The sequence below is a fragment of the Corylus avellana genome, unplaced genomic scaffold, assembly GCF_965113065.1.
Source record: "Corylus avellana unplaced genomic scaffold, dhCorAvel1.hap1.2 HAP1_SCAFFOLD_234, whole genome shotgun sequence".
NCBI lineage: Eukaryota > Viridiplantae > Streptophyta > Magnoliopsida > Fagales > Betulaceae > Corylus > Corylus avellana.
This window is the reverse complement of record NW_028290616.1, coordinates 1-15716: the sequence shown is the minus strand read 5'-3', so window position 1 is coordinate 15716 and position 15716 is coordinate 1. Positions and strand designations below refer to the sequence as shown.

The window sequence follows — 15716 nt, the reverse complement described above, 5'->3', positions numbered from 1 at the left end:
AACTAAAAATGACATGGAAGAAAACTATATGTAAACGGTGATTTTCTTTCATTTCTTAGTACATAAATTGTCTATACGATTTAATCTAGTTTCTTTATTTTTTTTTATTTATAACCAAATAAAATCTATTCATTTTTCAATTTTTTGTGCGATAATAGTTTATCACTTTTATATACAGATTTTATGTTCATTTTCATTTTTTTTTAATAAAATAATTCATCACTTTTGTACACTAATTTTACAAATGGTCATAATCAAGCCCAAAAAGTAGTATTAAAAAATAATCATAACAAAAATCTCAGAGTCCAACTTTTCTTATATCACCGTTAGAATATCCAACTAAAACAAAAAGTGTAAAGTCCACATACCCTTCAAACTACCACCCAATTGACAATGTTCTTCTAATTTTTTAATCATGACAATGTTCCCCTCAAACATGGACGGAACTGGGGGTGGCTGGTGTAGGGCATGGCCCCCCAATCAAAGGAAAAAAAATATTTATATGGTAAAAAAAAAAATTATAAGGTAATTTTTTTTTTCCCTATTGGCCCATACCCACTAAAATTTTTGGCCTTTGGCCCCTACCTATCCCAAGCTATGGCTCCGTTCCCCCCCAAACTACCAAAACATTGTCAATGTCCACCCCAAGAATAGCAAAAAGATAAAAAATGTTCCTATATATTTCCAATACAACAAAAATACACCTATAAATTCGAGAGAAAAAAATAATTAATTAGTTAATTAATATTTAAAAAAAAAACTTTTAAACAAAAAATTTTAATTTTTTTTAAATGGAAATTTTAATTTTTAAAAAATGATTTTAAATTTTATTTTTTAAAACAAAAAATTTTCATTTTTTTAAAGGAAATTTTTATTTTAAAAAATTATAAAATAAAAATAAAAATAAAAACAAAAACAAAATTTTCAATTTTTATTATAAAAAAAAAAAATTGAAATTTTTTAATTTTGTTCTTATAAAAAATGATTTTTTTTTTTCTTAAAAGTTTTAGTATTTTTTGTTTTCATTTTACTAAAGGTAGTTTCGTCACTGGGGAACACTAACAATGTTTCGGTAGTTTGGAGAGAACATTGTCACAATTGAAAGTTTGGGTGAACATTGTCAATTAAGTGATAGTTTAAGGAGTATATGAACTTTACTCAAATAAAAACAAGCATGAAAAAATATAGCGCCTTATTAATAAAAACATATATGTGGGCATTCTTGCCATTTAATAGAAATAAAACATTCTTCGACCTAAAAGCCAACAGGAAATGTGGAATCCTACCTTTTTAGAAAAGAATTCACATCCACAATTCAGATTTTCTGTATTTGTATTACCTTTTTAGATAAGAAAGTCATTATGATATTAGCATTATCCAAAAAATTAGAAGAGAGAAAATATAATATGTATTACTACTGAAACCAAAATTCCCACTGGGCTTGATAGTGCTCAACTGAGGGATAATCCGTTCGATGGGCTTGGCCCATCTAATAAGCTTCAGTTGGACTCCATTTGTAATGGTTTGGGGCCTTGGGCATTGGCCACATTGGTCCCAGAAAAAAAAATAAAAAAATAAAAAAAAAAAAAAAAAAAACTCGCGTATCCTACAAAACACTAAAACGCAGTGCACACACTTCCTCTTTGTCATCTTCATTTGTTGCAAAGTGGCGCCTCTGCTCAGACCCGGCTTCAACGACTCAAGCTCTCATCCATCATGAAGTTCAACCTACTTCAACGATTGATAAATGCATGCTATATAACTTGTTTGTAAAACCACCACTAAACTCGAACTCTCCAATTTTTTCTAGAAATGCACAACTTAGAAGAAAGCGAGGGAAAAACGAGCTTCCCCGGGCAAACCAGCATGCTGGTGAAAATCTGCTTCCTCTTGAAAATGTGTTTCTTGTTGACTACTTGCTTCCTGAAGACCACTTACTTTTTGACATTGATAGCTTTGATGTTGAAACAAGCTATAGTGTAAATCAACCTCCCGTCATTATCTGATGTTTTAGGATGTGTTGAGATTTCAGGTATTTCAAAATGACACGGATGTGAATCTTCTGTTTCCATATGAAGTCGATGCCGATATGGCTGGAATTCAGCTGGACAATATGCCGCCGACTGAATTTCAGCAGGTAATTCCAGTCGTCAACACTAATGCGGTTCTATTTTATCTTCTTTAACTCTTCAATATATATTTTTTGTATTTATTGGTAGTTAATTTCTATTGTTCCTGTTTGTGTTGGCTTTCAGAATGAGGATCTGGCATGATTTCAGGCGGATCTTCCATTTTTATTTGAGGCCGAATTTCAACAGGGAATTCCAATCGTCAACTCTAATGCGATTCTCTTCTTTAACTCTTCAATATAAATTTTTTGTATTGATTGGTGGTTAATTTTTATTGTTTCTGTTTGTGGTTGCTTTTAGCAAAAGATCTAGCAGGATTTTAGGCGGATCTTCAGTTTCCATTAAAGGCCGATGTCTACAATCTATTGCCGTATTCGTTTCAACATGAGGATCTAGAAGGATTTCATAAATATTAGGCTCAATTTGAGGCAAATGTCTTAAATTTGAGCACTATCAATTCATGATATAACTTAAAACATCGTAATTGGTTCTCCAATTTGCATACCGATTATAAACATCAGCCTCAAATTCGGCCTAGGCTGGCAAAACAGGTGCTTGGCAGGTACCTGTTTATTCTATGCATATTTTTTTTTTTATAATAAGGTTTTAGATTAGATGCATGAATTATCTAAAACTTTATTATAAAAAAACATGCATATGATAAACGAGTACCTGCTAGGTACCTGTTTTGCTAGTCAGTAATATTTATGAAATCCTTCAATATCCTCATGTTGAAACGAATTCGGCCTAAAATGAATACAACGGTAGATTGTAGACATCGACCTCAAATGAAAACGGAAGATCCGTGTAGAGAAAACTTGAAACCCCTCATAGAATAGCCTAGAAATGGACACAAGAGTAAGGAAACTTACTGGATAAAATTCAAATTTCACTTGAAAATTCAGTTTAATTGACAAAAAAAATATTTCTATCGCCTATCAAACCGAATCGACGTCGAAATAATATTTTTATTTCGCCGTCAAAAGTTGGTTGCCAGTCGGTGACGGTCAGTAGGCAGTAAACGGTTAATTTGCCTACCCTTAATGTTTTTGGTAACTTGGTGGGAAGGGAATAAGGGATTGTTCAAATAATAATATATTTTTTTAATTTTTAGTTTTATTTTTTTGTGCATGGGAGATATATAGTCTCCCACGCACAAAAAATTGTTGTGTTCTTAAGCATATGATGTTTTTATTTTTATTATTTTTTTATTTTTTATGAGAGTTCTAGAGTCTATCTAAGGGAGGGCTGTACTTTTGGAGTCTACACTCCGAAGCTCCCAGTATTTGTCCCGGCCCTCTCCATCTTTTGAATATTTTGTGTGTTGTAGTATATAAATAGCTAAATTTGCATATTTGGGCAAAAATAATTAAGTTTACTCATGTCTAGAAAAAAGGCTTGTCCATTGGCTCTATTTTATATATAAATTATTTTATACCCTAAACCCTAAAGAAGTAGGAATCAGAAATAGCATGTGGGAGCAATGTAAAAGAGTTTTTAATACAACATAGAGCTGAAGCGGCACGATACGGCTATGACAAAATGTCAGGTTTCATTTTGATAGGTGCTTGAGTTGAAAATTAAAGTATATATATATATATAAAAAGCCCCTACCATCATATGGTGTAAAACCCTTTTTTTATACCATTCAATAGAAAAATGACACCTCAACTTTTCTCACGAATAATATAGAGCAAGTCCACACACAATCAACGCTCTCCCACTCATGATTCAAGAGAAACCCTCTCTTGCAACAGCCAAGAGAAACGAAGGTCACCTTCAATGCTTAATTCTATATGCATCTAATAGCCTTAAAGATGATCATCTCTATCTCTGTTCCAGACTTAGTTCCAGATTCGGTGAGTTTATTTATACAAGGTTTGGAAAAAAATTGATAATAATTGGTTTTAGCATAGAATTTTAGTCTCTAGCCTAAATATAGTGGACGCTCACAGAACTTGTTTCAGTAGACAAAAGAAAAAAAAAACAAAAAGATTGCAATTTTAAATGGATAGCAAAGACCCAATCGCTTCAAACGAAAGTTGAGGGTGGCCGTTGTTTTTCTTGAATGAGATTATGCATTTAAAAAAAAAAAAAAGAAGAAAAAAATCAAAGCGGGAGAGTGGGAAAAATGGAACAAATGTGGGTCTTTCCCACTATTGATCTTTAACCAAAGAAAAAAAAGAACAAGATATAAGAATTATTCCAAAAATACGGTTAGAAGCGGTCTATTTAACAAGCTGGTATGCTTTTAAAGTTATTACTACTTAATGTCTTCACTGCTGTCCAATGAGTTGATGCATTCAATCGAAAAACAGAAGGGTTTCTTTTGAATTGGACTGGTTTGATCGTGTGTGGACATGCTTTTGGTTATTTGTGAAAAAAATTTAGGTGTCGGTTTTTATTGGAGGGTAGAAAATACATACTTTATACAAGACCTGACTAGTAATTCTCATATGGTAATTCTGAAACCAAAATTCCCACTGGGCTTCATAGTGCTGAACTTAATCCGTTCGATGGGCTGGGCCCATCTAAGCTGCAGCCGGACTCCGTGGGCATTGGCCACATTGGTCCAAGGAAAAAATAAAAAATAAAAAAATCAATAAATCGACATCCTACAAAACCCTAAAAGGAGTACACCTCTTTGTATCTTCATTTGCAGCAAAGAGAAGCGGCGCCTCTGCTCGACCCGGCCTCAGCGACTCAAGCTCTCATCATGAAGGTTTCTATCTCAACGCCTAAATCTCTCTCTCTTCTCTCTCTTTCTCTCTCTCACTGAATCTGGCGTTCTTTGTGGTTTTGCAGTTCAACATCGCAAACCCGACTACGGGATGCCAAAAGAAGCTGGAAATCGACGATGACCAGAAGCTGTTAGTTCCTCTCTCGCTCTCGCTCACGCACACACAAACACACATTTACTAAAAATTAAATCTTTTGTTTACATGTTAACTTGGGTTTCTATTTGATCATAGTTTTCACGCTAAAGATGAATCTGTTTCTTTCAATTGTTGAATCCTATGAATCAGACAATTTTGGCCCAGTTGGATCTAACCTTACGTTATCATGATATAAATAAACCAGACAGTACAATAGTATGGAGAAGTTTGGCTGTCTCATAAAGTTCATAGGCTTGGGCACATTTGATTGTTCTCGCATAATATGACAGACATTCTTGTATGGGTATAAACACAGAAATATGCAAGCCTGCGTCTATTGAAATTTGGGGTCTTGTGTATATAATTGGATATCACTATTAATTCTTGGGATTGAAGTATGAGCTTAATTAATGTTAACAGTAAGCATAACTATGAAGATTTTGCAGGCAAATATATAGTATTTTCCTTTGCAAATATTTTGATGAAAAATTTGAATTATTAGTAGATCTTATATTACTTTGAAAAAAAAAGGTGCTGAAAACATTTAATGACTTGATTATTTATGTACCTTTATAGGATGAGCACTCTACACTCCCCCAATGTGCATGAGTGGTTCCTGTGGTATTTTTTCTTTAATATTTAATTTGTTTGATTATAGAAAGAGACTAATGAGTTTAGTGTCATTCATCAAGAGTTGTTCACAAATTTTACTAACTAGTAGAGAAATCTTTGGTTTGAAGCATCTGTTGTAAGCAGCCCAGCTTTTATTTACCATGCTTTATGTTTGATTGATATGGCGTTTTCTAAACTTGTAGGCAATGATTTGCTTGGATTGACAACTTCTTAAGTTAGCCTTGTGGCCAAATGTCAAATTTTGTAATGAGTGGAATATCACTAGTACAGTCAATTAAAATAGCAAATTTCTTTTAACTAATGTTTCTCTTTATGATACCTGAGGATATTCTGTTCTCTTTCTTTGACCTTTTAGACGGGCATTTTTTGACAAGAGGATTTCACAGGAAGTCAATGGAGATTCTCTTGGAGAGGTATGCACTGACAATGTTCTGCATTTCCCAAATCCTATTGAGTCTTCTAAATTTCTCAAAACGTTTGTTTGACAGGAATTTAAGGGCTATGTTTTCAAAATCATGGGAGGCTGTGACAAGCAAGGATTCCCCATGAAGCAGGGAGTGTTAACTCCAGGCCGTGTCCGTCTCTTGCTTCGGCGAGGTTGGCCAAAATTTCTGTTTTCAGTGCTTACTATTTTTACTAAAATTTAAATAGTCATTAAACGCATTTTGCTAGGACACATGTTAGATTGTCTCAGAGAACAGTGATAAGGACTATTTGAATTTTTCTGGCCAGGAACTCCTTGCTTCCGTGGGTATGGTAGGCGCAATGGAGAGCGTAGGAGGAAGTCTGTGCGTGGATGCATCGTCAGCCCAGATCTTTCTGTTCTGAACTTGGTTATTGTGAAGAAGGGTGATCATGATCTTCCTGGTCTGACTGACACTGAGAAACCAAGAATGAGAGGTCCGAAGAGGGCGTCAAAGATCCGTAAACTTTTCAATCTCTCAAAGGAGGATGATGTTCGCAAGTATGTGAACACTTACCGTAGATCTTTTACCAACAAAGCTGGTAAGCTTCCTAATTTCAGGATTGAATTCATTGGGCAGAAGAGCTTGTGAATATTTTTCCTTGCTTGTTAAGGCTTTTAAAATGGATTGAGAAGGTTCAATTTGTAATACAGTTGCTATAATTATCAGCTGTATGTTTTCTATAATTGTTAAACTCAATGCTCTGCTTCTGCGATTGGCAGGGAAGAAAGTAAGTAAAGCTCCCAAGATTCAGAGGTTGGTCACTCCATTGACCTTGCAGAGGAAGCGTGCAAGAATTGCAGACAAGAAGAAGAGAATTGCTAAGGCCAAGTCAGAGGCTGCTGAGTACCAGAAGCTCCTTGCCTCAAGGCTGAAGGAGCAAAGAGATCGTCGTAGTGAGAGCTTGGCCAAGAAAAGGTCCAGGCTCTCTGCTGCATCTAAGCCATCTATTGCAGCATAGGTCCACGCTCTCGCAAAGACATTAAATTTTGGTTATAAGATGGATATCATTGAAATTTTCTAGTATTCTGAAATACTTTTATGATTGCTTTGTTAGAAGCATCTTTAATGCTTTGCTTTTCAATTGATGTCGCTGACATATTTATGGTTTCTTATATTGGATTGTTTTTTAATTGTTGCATCGTGATTTAGTTCTTTAATCTTATTTTTCTATTTTAAACACTAGGTTATAGTTATGTCCGTCTCCTGTTTTTCCCATCTTCACTTGAATTTACATTGTTGAGAGTGAACCTTAACCTGGCAAGAAGTTCTCTCGGGGCTGTTAACCGCCCTATTGTCCGGCATGATCTTCACTGGGCTTGAAGTTGTTGTGAGCCTTAACTCGATGATTTCGTTCAATGATATTTACTTTTGTGTATAGGAATAATGCTATTATCTAGTCAACAGCTGAGCGTCAACTCAGATATTGAGTTTCATAAAAGGTCTCATGGACCTCCGAAATAGAGATCAGAAGCAATCTTGCAGAACGGTGTCACTTCAATGAAGCAGCTATTATTACTAGGTATCGGGGACAGATTGAAGTTAAGAGTAGGCAAAATTACTAGGTATCCGTATCATGGCATTTAGACCTTAAAAATTAAAGGGAGGTACTAACATTTACCTAAAATAACAATACGTTAATTAGGCGATTATCATGCTTAGAATTACGCTAATTATGGTAGGAAATATCGGGTACCACTCCAATAGTTAACGAAATAAAATTTTAATTAATGAAAACTGAGCAAAATTTATCGGGACCACTCCAATCACAAGCATCGCAAATACCAACCAAAAGAACACACAAGACCTCAATAATCTCACCAAACATACCAGATTTCTCTCAGATAAATTTAAAACCACAAGGAATAATTTTAAAAAGTTGTGTGTGTATATATCTTCTTCTTTTAAGACTCGAGCTTTAGATCAATTCTAATACAAGACAGACGTAATAATAGAAATGACGTTATAATACAGTTTTGCTACTAAGATAAAAGAAATTTAAAATAAATAAATGCCTTATGCAGTGTTTCGGCAAGGCCATCACCTCCTAACTTAACAAAAAGGCAAATAAATAAATTTGTTTAGAAAATTTGCATTAAAAATTGCTTTTTTTTTTTTTTTTTTTTTTTTACTGGCCTTACCCAGACCCAAAAAGAAAACTTCTTAGGGGTATAATTTTTTTTTGTTATTTATCTGACAAAAAAGTGAATGAAAGTCTTAAATTGAAACTAACATAAAGCTCAGGAATTAAAATAAAAAATTTTAAAACTGAAGTTTATAGTCGAAATGAGGTAAATCACGAGGATTGAAACACTGAAATATAATTTTTTTTTCACTTCAATGACACGCTTTATCAAGAAGGAATTAGGACACACCCTTTCTGTTGATTAAAATTTCAATCAAACCAGTTATGGTTGCAATAAAGACAATTTTACAACTCTATAAGCGACTGAAGGAATAAATACATTATTATGAAATATACGTCTTTTTTTCTTCCTTTCTTTCTTGTGTCTTTAACAACTCTATAAGCGACTCAATGAATAAATACATTATTATGAAATACAAGTCTTTTTTTTTTTTTTTCTTTTTCTTTCTAATTACTTTCTTTGTTGAAAATGAGGATTGAATGAGACCAATTACATTATAAACTCTAGCATATTGCTGTGCCCGAATTTTCTATGCGTATTAGAAATGACATAAATTTAGCAGAGACATGGCATCCAAAGTTTAGAGTTGCAGACAACGATCAGGGAAAGCCTTTGTAATTATTTAACTCTCCCCATACTGCCAGCTCAACTTCTTCCCACGACTTTGCCGTTCTGAGTTCATTCCATATGTCGAAGATGGCTCCCAAAATATTCTCGTCATGCAAAATACAATAGCACCTATGTCCAAGAAAACATCCAAATGAATCCCACCACTGAAAATATGACGTTGTTCAAATACATAGAGAGACCATTTACTTACATGGCAAGGTATGAAAGTCGTCCAACTTTCTCACCACCCTCCTCTGATTCATGCTGTGGCATTTTTACTAAAGGAAGTTTATAGCTTTCTAAAAATTGCTTAAGGAGCCTCTGGTCGCCTCTAAATATGTCTAAATATATGGGGATCAAATCAAAAATAGGATCTCCTGCAAAAACAATAATGAATCAGTTTGACACCAATACATAAGTCATGCTTCATAACCCCATGACTCTAGAAATATCTCACTTTGTTCCCCTAAATTTATGGTTCATACTTTTGACAATATTTTGCACTCACATTATCCTATGAACACAAATATATCAAAGCATACAAGACGAACTAAATTTGTAAGTCATGCTATAAAGCAACCTGTGGTCTTGTACTGTAGCTCTGTTATATTTGTGTCATAAGGCAGTAGCATACTATACATATCCTACCGCAGAAGTTGCTCATGTGGCCAACAGCTTAGCCGACAATAATTGGAAAAACCAGTTTAGGCCATTGGTGTCTAAACCAATACAAAATCTCTGTATTGTTTCTTTTAATGAGATGACTTTGTCTGCCATGAATAATGATATGCTAGGATCATTTAGCACAAGCAGATCTAGGGGGAGAACGAAAGGGTGAAAGAGGGGAAGACTAGCAGGGCTAACATTTTCACATATTACGACTCAAAAATGCATGAGAATTGAATACTATCATCTATGTAAAACAAATCTGTATGGTAAAAGATTGGTTCGTAAAAAAAGAATCTAAGAGACCTAAAAGAACTTAAAATATGAAGCCTCAATTTTCATGAAGAAGCATACAGTTTCAGAAAAAAGAAATAAAGTTAACAGTTAAGAACCACATACAACCCACATATTGAAACTCATACAAAAAGTAATTATAACGAAGAACTAGGAAATAATGAAAAATAAATCCAAGTATATACTGTAAACATGAAATTGAAGTAATTAATGTCATACCGCCCCACCTGTACTGTTTAGCAAGAAATTAAATCATATTTATATATTGGAAATTTGCACAAACACTATTTAAAAAAAAAAAAAAAAATGGATGAAAACATTTTAAAAAACCATAAGTTTTAGTGAATAGAAAAGGATGAAAAAATGTGTACATAGTCTGAATACTAATGAAAAACAATACAAAAAACAATTAACAGTCCAAGAACACCATTAAAGATTAGCATTAAACCTAATTAAGGTCTCATAATCAAAATTAATTGAATCACATAAAAGAACCAGATATAGAGAGCTGAGTGTCAGCAAAACGAGCAAAAATATTTACACAAATATACAGACATGCACAGGGTATATGTACATTACACAATACTTCTATGGAATATACATCGAGATAATTGAAAGAATGTCCCAGAAATAGGTCAGAAACTGTCTGAAGTAAAAGCAGCCAGCAGACTGCGGTTAAGATTTGAGCAGTAGGCTACAATATTTAAAAGTTTATAGTTTATATTCCCTTTTCCCCCAGTATGTACCCTGCCCGACATTGTCATGCAAAAATAGAATCTTTATTTGACCCAATTATCATATATTTCTAAGATTTCCCATAAACATTTTTATCGAATTGAATCAAAATCTGTCATGTCATCAGGTCCATACTCAGCTCTATGCTAATCATGATTAAAGAAGCCTACACTAGAACAAGTGCATATCCAATACATGGAAGTTTAATTGAGTAAATGAAAGCACTAACCTAACGAAAGATCACTGAAATCAAGAATGTGGCTAGGGCACCATGATTTTCCCCTTCCACCTTCATCATAGCCATTCATAGGGTCATCATCCTCCAGGCCAGCATCTTTGGCCTTTTCACTCAAGAACAAACTAACCAACCTTGATTCCATGTGAATATTATCATCCATAATATCTGAGTGTATCCAAGAGCAAGGTTTACAAACTTTATTTAGGCCATTTTCACCCTGAAGTCAAATAGAAGTAAGACTGTGTTAGTCACAAATAGAGACTAATCTATCAAAGGACATGTCGATAAAAAATGTTCTGTAATAACGAATCAAATTGGTAGGATGGGCAAGAGACCTCAAATACATTAAGCAACTTCGCAAAATCATCTGGGATGTATTCATCAACTTTCTCTATCAGTGTGTTAGGAATCGGATCGCCCCTACAATGTGCAACAAAAGTATATCAGAGGTCTCAACTCTATGATTTCATTTATAAAATGCACAAATGCAGCTCAATTTTCATGCCAATATATAAACCATCATTATCATCACCATCTAAGAAATATCACAAGGATTCAAGAAACAGATATCAAGTTGTAAGTAAAACTAGATCTTCAGCAGTACAGAATAAGTATCTTGCAGATCAGGGAACAATATGATGCATTGTTATATGCACAACCATGGACTAACAAGAAAAGATACTAGAAAAATCTCAGGTTTTTGCCCTAGATATATTTGATTGAAAGACATAAAAAGTAGGTATGCCAAATATAAGGTCACCTATCAAAGCACTACTTTACCTATGAATTTGGTTGAAACACAGTATCTCTTTAATTAAGCACTCAAAATTTTACAAACCCATGCAATTTTCACAGCCACAACCTGATAAAAGCACTAATTAGGATATTCAGACATGTAACAACAGTCGGGCTGTTACTATCAAGCACAAAAAGCCAATGCCTTGACTAGCAAAATCTAAAGATAGAACTGAAGACTCCTACAGCAAGAAGGTATCCAGTTATCGAACCTTTTCCTACAGAATCCACTAAGTTAGACTAATTACCATCAAGAACATATGGATATAATGACCAGAACCGAGCAAACTTGCTCAATTAAAAGCTATAATATATAGGACACTTCTTAAGGACAATTGGCATGTAAGATACTTTTCAACAAGATGTGCCCATCTTTATTTTCTGCAATAAATGTCGAAAAGCAAAGATGCCTTTTTGTTAGATTATTAGCAAACAATATTTATTGCTCAATCTACTTTCTATGATTTTTCTACAAGCATGCACAAAACATAAATATATAAGCCACCCAAAAAAGAGTAAATTAGCCTATGCACACACACAAAGGGTTTTTGTCAAGAAATTTTAAAATCAGTTTTCAGAAACACAACTTCACATTTGGAAGCATAATTACAAAAGCTCCACAGGCAAAGGTGTACCTCATTAATATATTTGGGAGTTCTGTGTCTATGATCATATACAGATAGGTACTAATGAGTATAATAATAAAAATTACTGTGGAAGTGTGTCTACTGCCCAACATGACAATCTCCAAAAACTGAACACACTCAGCAGTCTCAGTATCCAACACAGGCACTGGGTGTCGGACACAAGATAAAAGCTACAACCATCTATGCCTCACATTTTTGGTATATCTTCATTATTTTTTGCTAACAATTGCCGGTAGATGTTCTTATATGAAAGACATAGGCATACCATTTAGACAAGCGACTTGATACATCCTTCTTCTTCCTCATTAAAGTTCTGATGAAAATTTCCCATTCGGCTGGAATTTTTGAGTTATTGGGAACAGCCTCCATACAACCATTAGTAAAGGGCAATTGCAATTTCAGCTCAATATCTGAAAAAATTGACTGATTAAGAGGGGGAAGGGGCAAGAGATGAAGGTTACGGAGCTGCTCTCCCAAAAAAGAAGCTAAGCTTAGTGTATCTTCCCATGACAGCCTATCTCTCCTGCAAAGAGAATATAATGAAGTCAAGGCCCGTTATTGAATTGTGCTACTTTTAGCATATCCTAAAATCCAAAAGTTTGTGGCATTTCAACTAGAAAGAGAAACTATTTTTCACTTAGTAACTTACAATTGAGCAAAAATCTTCCCTTTGCATCGTTTTATTATAATGTATGGCCATATACTAGTGCATCCTGCCGGACCAATTGATTCATGTATTGAAATCGCAGCTTTTCTGTATTCTAATTGTTTCTTGCTCCATACACCAAAAGGATATTCATCTACTTTGCAATTTTCCGGACTCAGATTGCTCTCAGCGATCACATCAGGAACTCCTTTTCCATCCCAAGAAACAACTTTATAAGACCCATTTTCAAGGTAAAGAATCCCACTTGCCAAAACATCAGGAATGTGATTCTTCAGAGGGGAGTTGACTTTACATAATAGATTGTAAAACTCAAGCTGTTAACATGCAGTAAAATATTAGGTTTGTGTAAAAGATGTTATCATTCAAAAGTATAAGTAAGATCATACCTCGGTGCCTAAACCATAAATTGAAGCTTCCAGCCCTCCTTCAACAAAAATTTTGATTACAGTGTTTTCCATGAGATAAACCTGTTGAGAAAATTACCAGAGTCAGAACATAACTTCTTTGGTCCCAAAACTGAATTATAAGTTGATTTAGTATTGTATAATACAGTTTTGTAATGTTATACCAGCGTATAGCCACCTAAATTCAACAAGGACAAATAATGAAGAAGCTTCAAAAAATGCACCCAAGTGATTTAGGTCTCATTTATTCTTAACGTTAACACACCTAGTTCATTGTGACTTACACATAACTGACAACCAAACTACTTGCCACAGAAGCATAATCTTCATTCAATGTGTCATGACCTCCTCTACTTTGTTGATAGAAACAATCAAATGCCAAGAATTGTTTATTGCTAGCTGATCATTCCTTTGTTTATTGCCAAGTATCAAATTTATCAATCATCTGGTGGCACATGCAAACAGATATCAGATTCTCAACCTGATTCAAAGCACTGACTGTCATGAGCCCCAATTGTGCTAGTTGGTCCCAAAAACACATTCAATGTGAAGTCAAGTCAGTGGGGCCTCCAGTTTTCTTTTTCTCTTTGGATTTGGGGTGTTAACTGACTTCGTGATTCTCTCCTAATGGGACTTGGCACATTGTTTTGTCCCACAGCTTAAATTTCTTTTTTAGCTGACTTTGATCAACTACAATGTCCTGTGTGACTGGCTTATTTTATTATGTTCTTTCTTGCTTCTTTGCTATCCAAAAAATTAATTTGTCACAACATCCAATGAACTTCATGGACTTATCTCTTACTAAAAAGAATTGGTCCAGGATGTCCTTGGATTGATTTCCCATATTTTTTACATCATGAAATAATACACCTCAAAATAGAAGCAGTAAGTTAAAATATAACAAATTAATACGTGTATCTTTTGAGAACCATGATTAATTAAAAAATAGATAAACCAACTTACAGGATTGCTACCCGTGCCAACAGGAAGCCTCTCATCATCTGTGGGAGAAGGCAAATTGTGGAAGGCACAAATTTTTGCCAGGCATTCTAACCATTTGTCTGCATTTAGTGCGAGACATGCTCCCTAAGACACATCATAGCAAAATATGAAGCAACAGAGATGAGAAGAAACAATAACAGGCACTTCATTTCAGCAACAAGGCAAATTCCTAAAAAGTAAAATCTAGCAGAAAGAACTTGTAAAATCACAAAGGCGCATAGCAAACTGTGTTAATGAACTCGCCTATATAAGAGGCATGAAAGATGTGTAAAGAGGTTACGCCTTAAAGAGGATCTCCTAGGAAACAAACTGCCTCATTGGTCATAATTACCCTAAGCAAAAAATATCAATTATTTGTCTTGTAAAGAGGTTGATAACCTATGGCATAAAGTATGGGAATATCTTTATTGAATACTGCTACTAGCTTCCGTATTTAATAATTTTCACTCCAACTTGATGGACATAAAGAATAAGCTAACAAGGAAAAGTATTACCTTCCATATTAGTTCTCTCAATCCTGGTTTTCCAACCCAAAGCTTGGATAACCAGTCTCTCATTTCTCGTTTTCCCATGCAGTTGCCTGCACTCCATGGATGAATGTAGTGGTCTTTCTCTTTATCTAAAAACATGGATAAGAAATTTATATCATATGAAAAACCTTGTTTCCACATATTATATCTTCTAGAGGCACCGTTGGTAGTTTTTTCATGATTTGGACCATCTCCAGGTTTCTGAATTCTGGCCCTCTTATCTTTCCTAGCCAGGTCTGGGTAATTGAAACTATCATCTGCATCCTCAAAACTGCCTTGTTCAAGAGCAAGCAATCCAGCACGGCAAACTCCCTTATGGCGATAACCAGGGGCCATATCCAAACATGCAAATTCAAAGTTTTTGGAATTCACAAAATTTTGTGTTACAGCAATAGTTGTTTCCAGATTCAAGACACAATGCCACCATCCACTCGGAACGAAAATTGTCTCCCCAGGTAGTTGGGTACACTCTACAGGCTTGTCTTCATCAGCAAGTAGTGGATAAAAATCTAGCCACCACTGTACACAACAAGAAAAGCAAAAATATCTGATAAAGGTAAATTAACTAGATGCTACAGAATACAAGAATGATTATGAAGTACCACAATTTCTACATTAAATACCTGCAGCGATGATGGAGTCTCAACATTGACATCACCATCTTCTTCATTCACATGTACTGTGGCTCCCAGGGGCACTCTTCCTGGTGGATAAAATGCCCACCTACATGATTGAAATTGCTCCTAGCAAGTTATTTCAATCACAGTAAAGCAATACAAAGCGTGATAGATCTTATGCAGCCAATAGTATGAGATACAAATGATCCATGGCAGAAAAATCATAAAGGCAGACCCCCAATTAATGATTGAACGGGTTTGAT

The 15716-nt window shown here is 34.6% G+C and overlaps 2 protein-coding genes across 2 annotated transcripts; one reads left to right on the top strand and one right to left on the bottom strand.

The window, feature by feature from the left end:
• Positions 1-4753: 4753 nt before the first annotated feature.
• LOC148582222 (small ribosomal subunit protein eS6) lies at positions 4754-7235 on the top strand. The gene is made up of 6 exons (XM_088512103.1): positions 4754-4851; positions 4935-4999; positions 5994-6051; positions 6127-6235; positions 6371-6643; positions 6825-7235. The coding sequence occupies exons 1-6, from the start codon at positions 4846-4848 to the stop codon at positions 7061-7063; spliced, it is 750 nt and encodes a 249-aa protein (XP_088368229.1). The 5' UTR covers positions 4754-4845; the 3' UTR covers positions 7064-7235.
• Positions 7236-8313: 1078 nt separating this feature from the next.
• LOC148582221 (lysine-specific demethylase JMJ21-like) lies at positions 8314-15559 on the bottom strand (the record flags this gene model as incomplete). The annotated part of the gene is made up of 10 exons (XM_088512102.1): positions 8314-8987; positions 9070-9235; positions 10783-11008; positions 11127-11211; positions 12499-12756; positions 12883-13214; positions 13287-13367; positions 14268-14390; positions 14801-15355; positions 15460-15559. Coding segments are annotated over 10 exons (2065 nt in total), but the record flags the coding sequence as incomplete, so codon positions are not given.
• Positions 15560-15716: the final 157 nt, after the last annotated feature.

What these genes read in the sequence shown, in the direction of transcription:
- LOC148582222 (XM_088512103.1), top strand. An exon ending in ATCGACGATGACCAGAAGCT is followed by an intron (nt 5,000 to 5,993) that starts GTTAGTTCCTCT and finishes TTGACCTTTTAG; the next exon opens with ACGGGCATTTTTTGACAAGA. An exon ending in ATCTTTTACCAACAAAGCTG is followed by an intron (nt 6,644 to 6,824) that starts GTAAGCTTCCTA and finishes TGCGATTGGCAG; the next exon opens with GGAAGAAAGTAAGTAAAGCT.